The sequence below is a fragment of the Balaenoptera physalus genome (assembly GCF_965194825.1).
Source record: "Balaenoptera physalus genome assembly, chromosome: 19".
Classification (NCBI taxonomy): domain Eukaryota; kingdom Metazoa; phylum Chordata; class Mammalia; order Artiodactyla; family Balaenopteridae; genus Balaenoptera; species Balaenoptera physalus.
Genome location: NC_138900.1, coordinates 11,352,236 through 11,369,185, shown reverse-complemented (window position 1 = coordinate 11,369,185; position 16,950 = coordinate 11,352,236). Strand labels below are relative to the sequence as shown.

Below are 16,950 nucleotides of genomic sequence, written 5' to 3'. Positions count from 1 at the left end.
ACATGTCTCTTATCACCAGATTAGCCTAGACTTTTTTTTTTTTTTTTGGCCACACTGTGGGGTTTGCGGGATCTTAGTTCCCCAGCCGGGAATGGAAGCCATGCCCTGGAAGTGAAAGCGCCGAGTCCTAACCACTGCACCACCAGGGAATTCCCTAGCCTGGACTTCTTGATGTGGTGGCAGTGACAGGGGTCCCCCGGGTAGCAAGAGAGGAAGTCCCAATGCACGAGCACTTTTCAAGTCTCTGCCCATCATCTTTGCTGTTGTCTCAGTAGCCAAGCAGATCCCATGACCAGGTCTAGAGTCGGGATGAGAAGGGACAATCCAAGGGCAGGGCTGCAGAGAAGCTGAACACACTGGGGGCATTAATGGGCCAAGCTGGTTCCGGAGCTGCGACGTTTACCATCACAGCCCCCAAGTTGTAAACAATGAATAGTCTGCTCCAGCCCCTCCAGGGTGGCAAAACTCAAAGTCTCTCAATTCCAGCCCAAGGGTTCCTATCCTGCACAGACCCCCACTGTCTCTCCTCTCCAGGGACCCAGGAGTCTAGGCTTCCAGCTCCAGTCAAAATCCCAAGCATCTTTTTTCCCCTTTAAACCCCGAAAGAACAGGCACACAATAGAATTTCTACTTTTTTATTCACTCCTCCAAAAAGCACCACAGGCCAACCCACGCTTGATTCACCCGCCTTCATGGTTTCCTACCTCAGTGGACACAAGTCTCTCCATCATTATCCAGACAAGTATGAAACTTAGCTAAGGTCATGAGGCTTTTGTGCCTCTTCTGCTTCTGGCGATGGCAATGCCAAGATTCACCATACTTTTCCTTGAATTTCTGCCTTCAAGGGCCTTCCAGCCTGCAGGTGCCTTGTAGACACACCCTGATGACAGCCAGCAATCCATCCAAAAGGGAGCCTTAGTCTTTTCTGCTTGGATGCTCCCAGAGACAGATGTCTCACTAGCAACTTGCTGCCTCTACAGAGCCTAAAATTCAATCCCTTTAAAAGTCATGATTTAAAAGGCAACCACTCTAAAAGATAGTCGTGACACCCAAGAGTGCCAATGTACAACTACACAAACACAATCAGCACACCCCACAACGGACAGCGAGACGTGAAAACAAAACTGGGTCTTGCTTTCTCAGATTTGATCTCAGGCATGATTCCCATTGGCATGAGGGCAGAGGGAATTTGGAACAGAGACACGTAGAGAGCAGAGATGTCAGACGGGACCAAGTCAGAGATGGTGGCAAAGCGGCAGGAAGAGAGGAGGGCACTCCGAGCAAAGGCATGGGGGTGAGACTACCGTTCGGGCTCCCAGTGTGCCAGCTTCCAGGAGGGGCTGCAAGTTCGTTGCTGTGCATTTGACAGAATGCATGTACATACGTGCATACACTGAATTCTCACCATAACCCTGTGAGGTAGATGCCATTTGCTGAGTGACTTGCCCAAGGTCACCCCCATGGTCAGTCAAAGGGCTGTCTGACCCTAGAGCAATGTGCACAGAATTCCCTGTGATATGGGAAGTGTTGTAGGGCTGTGCTGTCTAACACAGTGGCTACTCACCACGTGTGCCTGGTGCAACGGGGAAACTGAAGTTTACATTTTAGTTACTTCTGATTAATTAAAAAATTGCTACTCATCTCAGTTATTGGAAAACTATCCAAGATAATTGGGACAACTTGGGTATATGAATCGACTTCTCCAAATATGAGTTTTCTGAAATCTAAATTGAGGTCAGATATTTCTGATGAAAATTTATCATCTGAATTGAGATGTGCTGTGAGAAATACACAGCAGATTTCAAAGACTTAGCGTAAAAAGAATGTGAAATATCTCATTAGTAGTTTCCTATACTGATTACATGCTGAAATGATAATATTTTGGATATACTGAGGTAAAACATATTAGAATTAGGTTCACCTGTTTCCTTTTCCTTTTTTAATGTGGCTACTAGAACATGTGAAAGTACCCGTGTGGCTCACATCCTGTTTCTACTGGACAGCACGGCTCTGCGCGCCTCCTGCCCCTGCACGTGGCAGGCAGGCTTGACGGAGATGCTTGTACGCTGGGCTTGAGGAGGAGCCAGCGTCGTACTGGGTATTGCAGATATGGATGAGGGACATTCTCCTAAGGCCGGAAGAGCTTTGAGGACAATGCTTGGAGCCGTTCAGTATAGAGCCAAATGCTCTTCCCCATCTTGGCCATCTCAACTTTGATGGCACAGATTGTGCCGGTGGTGGGAGCTCAAGGTACACGTGGTGGAAGTGCCCCTCAGACTGGTTACCCTTGCATTCAGCTGTCAGAGGAAACAGGATCTCGGAAGTGTTTACGGTTCTTGTCCAGCCCTTTCATTTCACAGGTGGGAAAATAAGGCACTGGCCCACGTCACCCGGAGTGACAGTGGCAAAGCTGTGTTTGCTTCCCAGGTCCCCTGACCTCAGACAGGAGCTTCCTCTCCCATGAGGTACTTGTTTCTCCCCCCATCTCACACCTTTTCCCTGTCTTGTGGCAAGAGGCTGATGACCTAAATTCCAGCCCTAGTTCTGCCACTGATTAATGAATTAACTATTTACTAAGCACCTTGTGTGTGTCAAGCACTGTTCTAGGCGCTGGGGGTACAGCAGAGAACAGGACAGGTATGGGGATAATAACCAATAAATAGGTAAATAAATAAATAAGGTCATTTTCTACAGTAATAATTGCTACAAGGAAAAATAACCCGCCAAGATGAATAATAGGCGTGGGAGTGTGAGCTACTTCAGTTACAGAGGTCAGGGAAGGCTTCTGTGAGGGGACACTTGAGCTGAGACCTGATTGACAAGAAGGAGCCAGTCGTGGGAAGATCTGGAAGCAGAGCGTTCTAGGCAGAAATAACAGAAAGTGCAAAGGTCCTGAGGCAGGATCCCAGGTGGACCACTCAAGCATCAGAAGGAAGATCAGGTTGATTGGGGGATGGGCGGGGGCAGGAAATAAGAACAGGCAGGGGCCTTGCTGTGTGCTGTTGGGCCTAGAGCCTGCCCTCTCTGGGCTTTGCTTTCCCCATCTAACATAACAGAGATTCTGCTGGATGGCCTCTCAGGTCCTCCCTTTCTGTTTTTGGCATTGAAGAGTTCTGTGACCTGTGGCTTCTCCTCTACTTGGAGCTGGCAGCCTAGAACATTCCAGGCACTGTGGTTTCTGCCTTTGCCTCACTGTGGCACATTCCCACGGTCTGGAACACCTGCCCAGCTGCTCCGTGGGTCCCTTGCTCACTGTGGCATTCTCTGTGTCTCTCGGGGATACCTGAGGTAGCCAACACAGAAGCGTTTGGATCAGTGCAGCAGTACAGTTGCTTTTCCCAAAAGGCAGGTGTATATAATACCAAGGTCAGAAAGGGTTAAGGTTTAATGACAGAAGAAACCAAGACCAAAAAAAGAGAGAAACCCCTAAAGGACAGAGGGACAGAGGAACAGGGTCCCCAGAGAGCCCCATAATCGCTCAGCACCTCTAAAATGGGGGCAGTCATATCCCTCTCCAGTGAAACTCAGAGAAAGGCAGTTAGCTACCAGGATCCAGATCCATTAGGGACTTCTGGGAGGTACCTCTGAGGTAGGGGTTTCTGTCCTTCCACACCCAGAAGGCCTCATTCCTGGTCTCCGGCTACCCCCCAGAGCCCACCATGCCCAGAACTCTTACTTCCTCTCATTTTTGTGGTACCATTCTCCCCACAACAACTGGGAAAGAAATCTGGGTCACCAGGCCCCTGGTGGAGCAACTATTAGAGACCCCCCTATTCCCCAAGAGGAACCAAAGGTCTCCAGCTCTCTCGCACAGCCCCCTATCCCCTCCTCTAGATGGAGACCTTCCACCACCCAAGAATTAGGAATCAAGGTCCACAGCCCTCTTGGGAGCCAGGAGTTCTGAGACTCCAGAGAGCCTTCCTCCCCCCAATGAAAATTCAAAGCCCCCTATGTATGCAGGCCTATCCCCCCACCTCCCAGAAACCCAGACCTTATATCCCTTTGTGGCTCAGAAGCCCAAGGATTCCAGCTCCCTGGGGAACCCAGACCCTCTCCTCCACGCTAGAGTCCCCGGTGTGATGGAGACCCCCTTCATCAGGAAGCAGGGCTTCCACCTCCTCTCCCCCTGGAAGACTAGACACCTAACAGATCCAGTTTCTACTCTTTGGAGACCAAGATATACCCCCTTGGAGGAGTCCCAAACCCTCAACTCCCTTCAGGAGTTCAGGAGTCTAGGAGTCTGAGGGTCACACCCTCTGCTCCCCCAGAGAAATCAGAAGTCATGTCCCCCGAACTCTATTCCCCTTCAGGACCCAGGAATCCTGGTGACGAGAAGTCACATTCCAACCGGTAGTCAGAACCCTCATCGCCTTCAAGCACCCGGGATTCTGAGTGGCGGCCCCCGCGCCCCTCCCCCCCTCCCCCCCACCGCTGCGATCTCACAAGCCCAGACATCCCATACTAGCATGCCAGAGTCTGGATCCCCACGCCCTCTCCCTCTTACTGCGACTTGGAGTCCTCAACCCCTGACCAAGCCGATCAGCCGGGACACGGGGCACCCCGGAAGCCCCGGTCCTCAACACCCCACTCACTGCGCGGGCACCTGCGGTGCCAGCACTGCTTCGGCGTCGGCCAGCATCTCGTCGAGCGCCTGCAGCAGGACGCCGTGCGCCGCGCGGTAGCCCAGGCCCCCTGTGGCCGCCGCGCCGCCCGCCGGCCACAGGAAGGAGAGCGCGCCCAGCGCCGCGCCCCCGGCGGTGCCCTCGCCCGCCCACGAGCCCAGCCTCGCCTCCACTTCGGCGCGCGTCACCGGACCCGGGAAGCGCGTCCGCTCGGCCAGCTCCCCCGGCGCCAGGCCCAGCGCGCGCTCGCGTCGTGCCAGCGCCGCGGGTTCGAGCCCCAGCGCCCGCCGCCACTCGGCCAGCTGACCTCGCAGGAGCGCCACGTCGCAGGCCCAGCCCAGCCCCGGTACCGGGGCCGCCGCCGCCGCCAGGCTAGCCAACAGGGCTGGCCGCCACGCCCCGGCCCGCAGCGCCGCAGCCTTGGTCCGGGCCGCGCGGGGAGACGTGGGTGGCAGAGCCAGCAGCAGCGCTCCCGCCTGGGCCGGGGGTAGCGCACGCCGTAGCCACTCGCACAGCCCCGGGAGGCCGCCAGGCCGCAGCGGGAACACCGGCGGCGGCGCCTCCTCCAGCACCTCCCACGTCTCGTCCTCTGGGCTCAGTGCGGCCGCGCGCTCTAAGTCCCCGCTGCCCGGTTTCTTCACGCCGACGCCAACCGGCTTCAAACTCTCGCTGCCTGCGTCCTCTGAACCCTCCCCACTGCCTGCTTTCTGCGATCCAGGGCCACGTTTCTCCCTTCCCTCACTGCGTGCATTCTCAAACCCCCCTCCACCTGCGTTCTCTAAGCCCTCGCCGCTCTTTTCCTCTTCGTCCAGGGACTCCGGATCCTCGCCCTCGCCGTCTGTTCGCACGCAGACCAGCGGCGTATCTGGTAGCACCAAGGGCCGGACTTGGGCCCAGTCCTTCTCAGTGGGGGGCCCAGGGGTGACGAGGATGAGAGCGTCGTAGTGGGTTGGGTGGGGGGCGGCAGCAGTGCCCGCGGAGCCCAGAGGCACGGTCCAGAGCACCACGTTGGGGCGCTCTGGGGCCGGGTAGGGCATGGGCTCCGCGGGCGCCGAAGCAGGCACCGCACCTGGGTCGTCAGGATCTAACCCGAGTAGCATGTTCAGCACAAAGCTCACGTCAGCCCTACCGGCCACGGCCAGGTCCAGGCGCGCGCTGCCCAGTCGCTCCAGGCCGGCCCGAACCCATGACAGCGCCGCCTCCAGGCCACCCGTCTCGAAGGCCTCGCGCACAGCCTCCAACTCTGCAGCGCCCAGCACCTCGAAGCCATCCTGAGCCGGTGGCAGGAGCCTGCGGGGAAAGGGAGGGATGCGGTCAAGGGCAGAAGAGGGGCTAAATGCTGGCGAGCTGGGCTAGGGGGACAGGACTGGGCTATGATGACAAGGCGGAGCTTTCCGAATAATCAGGAAAGGGAGGGGCCAGACTAATGGCACAGAATCAGAGGCTATGAAGAAAAGGAAGGGGCTTAAAGAAGAGGTGGGACGGCTGGACTGAAATCAGAAATCAGGTTGCCAACAGAGCCGAAAACGGGGATCCGGCTAAGTCTTCCCCGGGGTTCAACTCTGCGGGAGCGGGTCTTTCCGAGGGACCTGCAGGATTAAGAAAAAGCCCTGCTGGGCGGGGCAAAACTCAGAGAGAGTGGAGTTTAGAGCAAAGAAAGAATGGCGACTGTATTGAGGACTAAACGAAAATCGAGCCCTATTCGACAAGGGCAAGGTCACCAAGAGCGCTCTTTCCTGAGACTAGGAGTTAGGAGGGCTGTAAAGACAGGTGAGGGGAGAACCCTCATCTACTAGTTCTTACCAAGGGCGTGTGGCTAAGGAAGAAAGACGAGTGGTGGGCCTGGGGGAGAGGCTGCCCCTCGCTGAGCCTCGTTCTGACGTCTATAAAAGGAGGCCGCTTGGGGTTGGGGGAGAAAATTCAGGAGGTAGCCAGCAAGTGGACACAGAAACGAGAGGGGATTAGAGAAAGGAAGTGGGGGAGGGCCCCCGAAACGACCAAGCTCGCTTAGGGTGTGGCTCTCCGGAGACTGGGGTCGCTTGAGAACCAAGCAGATGGTGGGCAGGAGGGTGAAGACTGGAGAGTGGAGTCTTCGGGTAAAAGCTTCGCGGGGATCACCAGCTTGCCTGGAGAGAGTGAGCCCTCGTTCACACTTTGGCCTGGGGGCAGTGTTTGGGCGCTAGGTCCCGGCCCCTCCTAGAATTCTCGCGAGGGAGCGGGGGCTCAAGACCTCAGAGCGCTCGCAGGAGGCGGAACCTGGATGACAGGTCCGGACTTCTAGCTGACCTTTGGCCTAGATGATAGAAAAGGGTCAAGCACACAGCGCTAGTTTGAGGTGGAACCTCGTGGACCTCAAAACCTGCGCTGAGGGTCGGGATTTGGACGAGGGAGCAGGGCTTCCAGCAGATACCCCGTTAAGGTTGGCCCCAAACTCGCTGAGGGCGGGGTCTCGCAGACCTCAAAGAGCACCTTAGGGGTGGGAGGTACAGACTAAATAAAGCACCAGTCCTCTTCAACCCACCCTGAAACGCCGCGCTCACCTCTGCAGTGCCTCCGCCTGGCTCCGCAGCGCCGCCCGCAGGCGCTCTAGCTCCTCGCAGCCGTCGCTGCTGCGGCAGTCGGTCTGTAGCACAAAGAGAGCCGCGGCGCCCAACCCGGCGCTGTCCAGCCGGGCTGCGGTGTGATCCCGGGCCTGGGCTACATGCTGTGACTCCTCGGGACGGAGGTTCCGCACAGCCAGCAGCGGGGTCCCTCGGGCCAGGGCGGCCCGCGCTGCCTCCCCCAGCGCTGGGGCCAAGGGTTCCTCATTCCCCTCGGGGCCGGGCAGCACCAATACCAGCACGTTGGCTTCCGCCGCCCACGGCCCCGGCGCTGCGGGTGGGCAGCTCAGCTCGCCCAGGAAGAGGCCTGGGCCTGCAGCTCTCAGGCTGGGGAGCCCGGAATCCGGCCGGCCGTCGGGGATCTCTACCGTCTCCACATCCTTGTCGCACAGCGCTGCGATCAGAGCAGACTTTCCCGAGCCCGGAGGCCCCAGGAATAAGACGGTCACGTCACCCCGCGGCGGAGGCATGGCTGGAAAGCGGGGAGAGGGGAAGACCCGGGTCACGGAGCACCCAACCTTTTTCTTTCCTAGCTTCCCCACTCTGGTCTCAGACTTCAGCCTTTTACCGTGTTCACTTCTTTCGTTCTCGGGTATCACTCCCAGGCACCTAGAAATCTGGCGCCCAGGCCCTATTCCCTAGGGACCTGGGAGTCCTGTCCGCCCTCTTTCTGCATGCATTTCCCTTTACGCTTCTAAAACTCAGAAATCGTCCTCTAGCCCCCTCCTCCCTCAGGGACACAGATGTTTTTACCCCTCACTCCTCCCTTCCAAATCACCGACCGAGCAAACAGCCGGCACACGGGACAGCGCAGTCGGCAGCAGTCGGTCAGCCGCTGAGAAGCCCCGCCTCTGGGGTCCGAGGACGGAGGCCCATGAGGCTAAAGCGCCGGGATTTGGGGATGTCCAGACCCTTTCCCGGGGCTCTAACCTGACGTCATTCCTTTTAGGAGGGGGTGTGTCTTGAAAGCGTAACCTCGGGGACAGGGCCCTTTGCAGCGCCTGCGCAGAGCGGCCGAAGGGCGCTCGCTCCTCCACGGTCGCCGAACCTTGAACAATGAGGGAGCCACAGCGCGTGCGCGCCAGGAGCGCCTAACACACTTGCGCAATAAGCTTAGGTCTGTACGGCAAGGGTGGCTTGCAACGTCATCATTACGCACCCCAGTGCAGAGAAGGACCCCTCCCATTATTTTGAGGACCGGGTTGGCGCGACTGAATCACTCCAGTCGTTTGGCAACCCGAGATCTGGGCTTCGAAAGGCTTATCAGGCGAAAGGCCGTGGAAACCACCGGGACTTTGAGACTCGGTGGGCCCTACCCCGCTTCCCTTCGGGTGACGGCGCTGTGACGAGCAACTGACAGGCGCAACGAAAGGCAGCCCTCTGCTGTCTGGAGAAAAGCAGAGGCCTGAGCTACCGGCCTCGGGAGGGAGCCGAGGGCAGTGCTTGGGGCAGCGGGTCACAGCGGCTGAAAGCGCGCGTGGGAAGCGGGGGCTCTAGGTGCAATAAGAGTTTCGGGATGTCAGAGAAAGATGTCTCCCAGAAGGAGGCAGGCTAAAGCGTGGGTACCACTACCTGCCTCAAGACAGGTGGGAGAGAAGGGGATGAGGCTGGTGTCAAAGATCAAGGGTCCCGCCCTCTGAGATGTAGGAGGCATAGGTCAGAGGTCTCACGCAAGTGAGAAGGCTCTAAGGGGAGTCACAAACCCGGGGAGTTGACTCTTCTGGGAGGATTGAATCTTCTCTAGCGAGCTGCTCTATCAGGTTAGAATTCAAGGAGATGTTATCTCGTGGGGGGTCGGCCAAAGGCTGGCAAAGCCAAGCCTGTCAAAGGTCATAGGATTGGCGGGCCCTCTAAGACTCGCTGTAGATAAGCGACTTCACTTGATTTACTGTTCTGTCATGCGTGCTCCTCTCTTGACCAGAGGGGTCTCAGTCACCATGGAGGACCGGCACCCCAAAGAGGCCATGGAGCAGCAGGATTCGTCCAAGGAGAGACGTCCCCAAAGTCCGGGAGGTGACATCTGTGAGTAGTGCTGATCAGAGATGGGTGGGGTGCAGGAGCTGTGATGCTGAAAGGATTTCTATAGCATTTCAGTGTCCAGGGCGTTGCAGGGATTTGCCTGTTGGGAAGGAGCTGTTAATGGTCCTGGAGCTGCCCTCCCAGGACCTGCTACTCCCCACCCCTACCCTTATTACCCTCAGACGTACCCATCCTGCTCTATCCACATAAGCATGAATGGGATGCAGTTCAGAAGCACAGAGTGGCATCCAGAGAGGCTTGGGGTGGGAGAGGTGGCTGGGAGAGGGCAGAGAGCCCCAGTCCCAACTCTGCCTCAGACTCTCAGTGTGACTTGGGCCTCAGTTTCCCAATCTGTCAAAAGGGCTTGCCACTATTCACCTCACGGGGCTGGCTGGTATGGGGATTAGTGGCAGAAAAGGGGAAAGCTTAATGTTAATGAAGGTAGCCAATTTGACCTAGGATAATAGCAGCAGCTTCTACTGAATGCTTATTATGTGCTAGGTGCATTCTAAGAGTTTAACATTTGTTATCTCATTCCGTCCTCCTAACAGACTCTGTGAAATTGGTAATTATCACTTTCACATGAGGGAACCGAGGCAGAGAGAGGTTAAGTATTTATAACGATGAAAGCCACAGTGTCAATGCTCTCCAGCCGGAGACCACCAGGAACACACCTGGAGTTGACCAAGTTGGGCTTATTGCTCACTGCGCTGAGGAAGCACACATACCGTGGGGCATCTCAGTAATAAGAAAGGACTTATTACAGGATTTAGGCTTGTGGTAGGTGATCTGGGGAAGGGTTCAAGAAAGGGGTTTTGCTGTGGATGGACGCTGCCAGGAAGCAGGGGCAATTACGTGGCTGGCTGTCTTAATACATCTCACCTAGAAGGAGGGAGGGACAAAGCAAGGCTCCAGGTGTAATTGGTAAAGCAGCAGCAGGCACTCATATGAGCCACGACGGGGGGGCGGGGGGTGTCTGGCCATTTTCGTGGCTTGGACAGTGTTCACGTTTTGTCATGTTTAGAAGGCATCATGGCATGGTCTTGTCTTGATTCGTCTCAGTCACAGCATGGCCTTGTCTGACGATGTTCTGTGAAATTGTTTATGCTGAACAGGAGAACACAAGGCCTAGCTGTGAGTGCCAGGCCAGCTCCTAGCTGTGGGACTTCTTTTCTTTCTCAACAATAATTATTGCAAACCATTGTGTAGCACTGTTCTAAGCACGTTTTATACGTTAATTCGTTTATTCCTTACAACAGCCCTATAAAGTAGATACTGATGTGGTCATTACCCCATTTTCCAGATGAAAACGCCGTTTCCACTTGCCTCGGAAGTGGTAGAACCAGGAGTCAGTTCCAGGCAGTCTGGCTCCAGAGGCTGTGCTCTTGTCACACGGCTCTGTAGGAAGGGCAGACCCCCTGGGTTCCGGTCCTGACTCCGCCGTTTCATTTCCTAGCTTCATGACTGTCGGCAAGTTACCTAACCTTTCTGAGCCTCGGTCTGCTCATCCATAACACAGGTCCAGTAAGTCTGCCGTCCAGGCCTGGCATAGCACCTGGCACATAGTAAGCCCTGCATGCTCACTGTTGGTGCGATTCTGAGGCTGGGAGAGGCCCTCGAGACTCCTGCTGGCCTCCCCCAACCTCTCCTCATGTCCCTCAGGCCACTTGGGGGCCCTGCAGTGCACCCGCTGCCTCATCACCTTCGCAGACTCCAAGTTCCAGGAGCGTCACATGAAGCGGGAGCACCCGGCGGACTTCGTGGCCCAGAAGCTGCAGGGGGTCCTCTTCGTCTGCTTCACGTGCGCCCGCTCCTTCCCCTCCTCCAAGGCCCTGATCACCCACCAGCGCAGCCACGGTCCAGCGGCCAGGCCCTCCCAGCCGGCTGTGCCCACCACCACCCCACCCACCTTCCCCTGTCCTGACTGTGGCAAGACCTTTGGGCAGGCCGCTTCTCTGAGGCGGCATCGCCAGGCGCACGAGGCCCACCCCCTTCCTGGCCCCTTCGCCTGCACTGAGTGCGGGCAGGACTTTGCCCAGGAAGCAGGGCTGCATCAGCACTACATCCGGCATGCCCGGGGGGAGCTCTGAGTGTTGGTCCAGCCCTCCCTAGGGCAGTGGAAGCTCTGTGGCTGGTGGGACCCCCGTCTGATATGGGATGGGAGCCTTGGAGGGATTTACTTTCCTCCCTAGAAAGGCAAAGAACTCCTGATCAATAGGACCCAGAAGATGCTCATTTAGAGCTTCCATCTTTGGAAGACACAAAAGCCTTCAGGGAAACAGTAAAATCAAACAATAGTGAGATCTTTTGTTTAAAAAAATGAAATTAACAAGAAAGAGGGAAATTTGTTATTTGTATCTTCCTCGTTCCCAATTAAATAGTTTGAAATCACAACTAGCTGCAGATTGTGTTATCACCATTAATTCTTCCCAGGTGGACGCGATGGGGCTGCAAGAGCCAAGTGCCTGGATTTGGGCCTGAATGGGGGAGGGAAAGTGAGGTGTCGCCTGCCTGTAATGCCACCGAACGGGTCCCACACGTGGAGCAACTTGAGCCTTTGGGGATGGGACAGCAAAGTCGGAGGCTGTACTGAGTCATGTGAGGGTTGCAATCTGGGCCCTTGTCTCTTCCCACTCCCTGCCAGCCTTTCCCACTCAAGGAGGGGCCATGGCATTGGATGGCTCTGCCCTCCTCCTCCCCAGATAATTTATTGTTCATTTAAATAATTTTATGTACCATTCTGGTCACGGAATATTTTTTGTATGTGTAGGTGAGATGGCACGAATAAACTAACAGAAATAGTATCTAAAAACAAAAGGTCCACAATAAAATGTCTAAACAAGGAACTCTGGCTTTTGAGCAGGAATTCCCAGAGAACATAAGGGCATGGGGAGTGGGGAGCTCAGGGCAGACCTGGTCTGGCCCTGTGGGCAAACTGGTTTGGAGTCAAACAGAGATACCTTCTGTTTCCTGTTGTATTTGGCCAACACAGGGAGATATTCTGTTAAGATCCTATTTTCAGCTCTTGAAAGGCCCAACCCTGGGCTGAGTTCCACTGGACCAGTTTTACTCCCTTGCATTACCTGCCCTGCCCCTAGAGACAATGGTCGATGCCCTGCATACAATAATCACAGCCCTGCATACAATAATCACAGACTGCATTTGAATTGAGGGATATTTTGAAAGCCCACAGGTGAGATGGATATGGTAGAGACCGAGCTATCTCCCACTTCTTAGCTAGGCACACGGTGGCTACAAAGACTGCCTTTCCCAGATTTCCTTGCAGCCTGATGTGGCCATGTGACTGAGTTCTGACTAAATTCCTGGGTAGAGTCCTCAAGCTTCAGAAAGGAACCTGCCTTTCCTCCACCTTCTCGCCTGGAATGTGGACATGGTATCCAGCCATCTTGGACCATGAGAGCGACAACAGGCTGGCAGAGCAAGAAGACAGCAGGAGGCTGGGTCTGCTATCACTACTGCTCCCCCCACCCTTCCAGTCTCTCTGCTACAGACCACCCCCTGTGTATATGTAAGTCAGCTTACATCACTCATTCAAAACCCTCCAACGGCATCCCATAAGTAACATCCAAAGGCCTTACCCAGGCCCACAAACCCCAACAGTGATTAGGTCCCAGCCCATTAAGCAATCTCAACTCCCTCCCGGTTCTGTCTTTTTCACTACACTCTAGCCACACATGCCAGGCTGGCATCTGCCTCAGAGCCTTTGCACTTGCTGTTCCCTCTCACCCAGAACTTTGCAAGGCTGCCTCCTCATTATTCAGGTCTCAATACCTGCCACTTCAGAGAGGTCCTCCTTGGCTAAAATAGCACCTCCAACCCTTAGCCTGATGTAGTTTCTTCCCAGCACTCTTCAACACTTGGAATGATCACACCTGTGTTTCTGTCATCATCCGTGTCCTTCCTCTAGAATCCAAGCTTCTGAGGGCAAGTGGGTTGTCCTCCTCACTGCTTCATCCCCAGCACCTAGGACAGCGCTTACCATGGAGGCTCAAGAAAGAACTCCTTGACTGTGCCCAGCTGTTTACCTATTTCTCAGCCTCAGCCCACCCTTCCACGCTGCTCTGTGAGGCTGGGCTTTCTGCAGCTATGCTTCCCAGACTCCCTGGAGAGCTGGCTTCCTTAAGTTCATCCCACAGGAGGTATGGGCAGAAGGAAGGTCGGAAGAGGGGAGAAGGGACTCACCTTGCCTTGGGCGCCTGCTGGAACCCCTCCAGCAGCAGTTCGGGCTCCAACACCTTTCTACACTCTCAGAACAAGGCACTGTGCCCCTCTTGGGGTTTAAGCAGCAGCTGTGTGGTAGCCAGTCCCTGCACCAGCCACACACGTGGCGAGGCCTGCCCTCCAAGCTCCTACTGGGTTCTGGTCATTGTGCTTCTCTTTCTGCATCCCGGTCCTAGAGGTGGGAGCTTCTTGCAGACACTCATTTCTCAGTCACCTCACTTTTCCATGTTTGTGCTCTCAGCGTTTTAGTACCTGTGTAACCAACTCCCGGTACTGAATCCTCTGGAATTCCTAGCTTGGTCTCCATATCCTGCCTGGGCCCTGAAGAACTGAATGACCCCACTGGCAGTAGCCTAGGTCTCTTGATTCCCAGTCTCTCGTGATCCTTAGGAACTTTTGATGATGAATGGATAATTCGCTACTTCTATGCTTAGAAAGCCCTGTCTTAGGGCAGAAGAGGGCTTAGGCATGCTGCTCCAGGAAATAAGATCCATCCATGTTGTTTTAATGAGCTGTGAATTTCTGCTTTGATGATTCTGAGATTCATTGATGCTAAGCTATAGTGGTTATGAAAGTCTCAAAGAGTGCATAAATATAAGATTCTGAGCTTCTAGGATGAAAAGTATGGGTTTTGAAAGATGCTTTGGTCAAGGTCCTGTAACAGGCATCAGAATGTAAATGCTCTTTGGGGCCAAGCAGGTACCATAAATCAGTGAGGCAAGCAGGGTGTAAGGGGTCCAGATGCCAGACAGTGGGGACTGGGCATGCGGGAGGGAATGCCCCATTAATAGGAGGTGACCCCTACTCAGCTCCAGCAAACTATTGCCCCATGGGATTGTGGGTTCAGCAATCAGTCTCACAAGGAAGCCAGAAACTTCCATTTTTGTGTCAAACCTGCCCATTTTTAAATGTTGGTAACCAACGTGATTAAAAAAACCTCAATAACTCTGGAGACCAAATACACTCCTGCAAGTCAGATGGTGGCTGTGGACAGCCATTTCTGGTGTGTGGCTTAGTGGCTAAGAATGGGTGCCTTACCTCCAGTTGTCTGGATTCAAACCTGGCCTCTGCTTCTTCCCAGCTGTGTGACCTCTAGAAGATTACTCAACCTCTCTGTGCCCTGGTTGTAGCAGTTGTAAAATGGTCATGATAGTAGCCCCTACGCCTCTAAGAATTATGATGATGACGACAGACTCGGAGAGGAAGTCAGAGTCGGTATTAATGGCCTGTGTGACTCGGTCCTCTTCCCCTCTGCTTTTCTCTGCCCCTCTCAGCTCTTGTGTTCCCACCAGTCTTCCCCCTGCCTTCCTCAGCAACAGCCTTGTGACCCCAAGTGCGCTTCCACAAACATCCCAAGCAGGTTCCACCTCAGGGCCTTTGCACTTGCTGTTCCCACAGCCACATGGCCTGTTCCTCCTCCTCTAGGTCTCTGTTCTGATGTCACCTTCTTAGTGAAGCCTTTCCTGACTACCCCATTTGAAACTGCTTCACACACACACACACACAAGCCTCCCCATCCCCCTTCTCTTTTCCTCCACAGCACTTATAACCTTCTAACATTTTAAATGTTTACTTAAATATTCAAGTATCTGTTTTCCCCTTTATAATATAACCTCCACAAAGGCAGGAATTTTTGTTCATTGTGTTCACCACTCTACTCCCAGCTCCCCAAATAGTGCCTGCATCTCCTAGGTGCTCAATAAATCATCGTTGAATGAATGAGAGTAATAAGTAACAGTCCCTACCTCATAAGGATCCGATGTGATCGTCCATATAAAGCGCTTAGCCCAGGGCCTGGTCCGCTGTGAGCCATTATGGTAATTCAGGTTCTATTCTTGAAGGTTCTTAGTTGCCAAGCTTCTATGAGTTAACACATGTAAAGCGCCTTAGAACAGAGCTTGGCACACAGTAAATGCTCAGTAAATGCTAGCTATTATTATAATTAGGCTTCTATTTTCAAAGGAGCTTCAGTGCCAAGCTTCTGTGAATTAGTACTTCCCATCTCAGAGCAAGAGCCTGTGTTTCCACAAGGCTGTAATAAGCTGACCCTCTGTTCCCCTCTGACCTCATCCCTCGAGCTACTCTCGCCTAATTGGCACATGGGGCAGGCTCCTGCCCCACCGCCCCCTCGCCTAGATCGCTCCTCCCACCCGTGTGCCAGGCTCCCTCCCTCCCTTTCTCAGGTCTCTGCTTAGGTCTCAGGTCTCTGTCACCTCCTCAGAGAGGACTACACTATTTAAACTGCACCCTCTTCCAGAACTGTTCTCCCTTCTCTTCTCTATTTTTCTCCCCAGCACTTACCACCATCCAGCATATGTTACATCTTTCTTGTTTATTTCTTGTTTACTATCTGTCCCCACCGGTGGCCCCTTCCCACCTCCATGTAAGCTCCACGAGGACAAGGATTTTATTTTATTCACTGGTGTGTTCCCAATGCTTAGCGCACAGCAAGTATTCAAAAGATACTTGTTAGATGAATTAATGCGTCACAGCCCCTGCCTCACAGAGTTATTCTAAGGACCCGATGATCTCACGTAAATAAAATGCAGCGCTCTTTAAGTGCTGGGGAAATGGCAGCTGTAATTATAATTAAAGTTCTATTTTTGTAAGTTCCTAGATGCACAACTTCTCTAAGTCAATATACATAAAGCTCTTGGACTGGCACTTGGCACCCAAGAAGCGCTCAGGAAGCAGAGCTATGATTATAATTAAAGTCCTCTTTGTGAAGGTTCTTGGATGAAGTGGCAGAGAGCACTAGCTGTCTTCCACAAACAGTTTTCTGGGCACTTGGCTAGACCGCCTTTCCCAGACTCCCTTGCAGCAGCCTGTGGCCATGTGACTGATCTCTCAGCAAAGGAACGTAAGTGGAAGCGCTATGTGCCACCTCCAGGCTGGGGCTTCTAAGAGAACATGTGTACCTCTCCAGGCTCTCTTTCCTCTTCCTCTGGCAGAACCCAGGCCATGGACACCCAGCCATGACCACGTGAATGACAAAAGGCTTACAGGATGGCCTGGGTCCCCAAATCACCATATGGACGTTACCTGCCAACCTGAAACACCCATCCTGGACTATGACGTAAGCAAGAAAATTCTGTTGTGTTTGAGCCTGTACATCACGGGGTCTATGATGAAATACATGGGAACCACATTGAACATATGCACTTAGTAAACGTTAATTATCTTGGCAACAACGATCCTTAGCTTCCCCCAAGGAGCCCAGGGATGGTGAGGTAAATGCCCAGGCGCATGCCTTACACACTCGAGCTTACACACACACATACACACACACACACACACACACACACACACACAGACCTCAAATGCACATTCGGCCGACACACAGAATTTGGCTTTTATTCTGGCTTTCACACAACTACTGCTAAGACGACACAGATCGGTGGGACCCCATCCCCATGACCACCGCGACCACCCCGATGTCCTCAGCCCCGTCCTCCCACCCCACCCGC

At 54.1% G+C, this 16,950-nt stretch overlaps 3 protein-coding genes across 9 annotated transcripts in view; 2 read left to right on the top strand and 1 right to left on the bottom strand.

Annotated features, from left to right (window-relative positions):
• Nucleotides 1–16,950, top strand: part of SRRM5 (serine/arginine repetitive matrix 5) — a gene marked incomplete at its 3' end in the record, with an annotated part of 172,816 nt that overhangs the window by 150,851 nt on the left and 5,015 nt on the right.
• On the bottom strand, nt 622–16,942 carry IRGQ (immunity related GTPase Q; the record flags this gene model as incomplete). 4 transcript variants are annotated; one of them, XM_082438685.1, is made up of 3 exons in its annotated part: nt 622–5,912; nt 7,163–7,694; nt 15,229–16,942. In XM_082438685.1, the coding sequence occupies 2 exons, from the start codon at nt 7,690–7,692 to the stop codon at nt 4,589–4,591; spliced, it is 1,854 nt and encodes a 617-aa protein (XP_082294811.1). In that variant the 3' UTR covers nt 622–4,588. The 4 variants fall into 4 exon arrangements, with proteins under 4 accessions (XP_082294811.1, XP_082294808.1, XP_082294810.1 ...); XM_082438682.1 differs by lacking the exon at nt 15,229–16,942 and adding an exon at nt 8,153–8,408; XM_082438684.1 differs by lacking the exon at nt 15,229–16,942 and adding an exon at nt 7,976–8,266.
• On the top strand, nt 8,396–11,644 carry ZNF576 (zinc finger protein 576; the record flags this gene model as incomplete). Of its 4 annotated transcripts, none has more annotated exons than XM_082438862.1 (3): nt 8,396–8,527; nt 9,144–9,244; nt 10,904–11,644. In XM_082438862.1, the coding sequence occupies 2 exons, from the start codon at nt 9,160–9,162 to the stop codon at nt 11,329–11,331; spliced, it is 513 nt and encodes a 170-aa protein (XP_082294988.1). In that variant the 3' UTR covers nt 11,332–11,644. The 4 variants fall into 4 exon arrangements, with proteins under 4 accessions (XP_082294988.1, XP_082294987.1, XP_082294986.1 ...); XM_082438861.1 differs by lacking the exon at nt 8,396–8,527 and adding an exon at nt 8,683–8,808; XM_082438860.1 differs by lacking the exon at nt 8,396–8,527 and adding an exon at nt 8,863–8,982.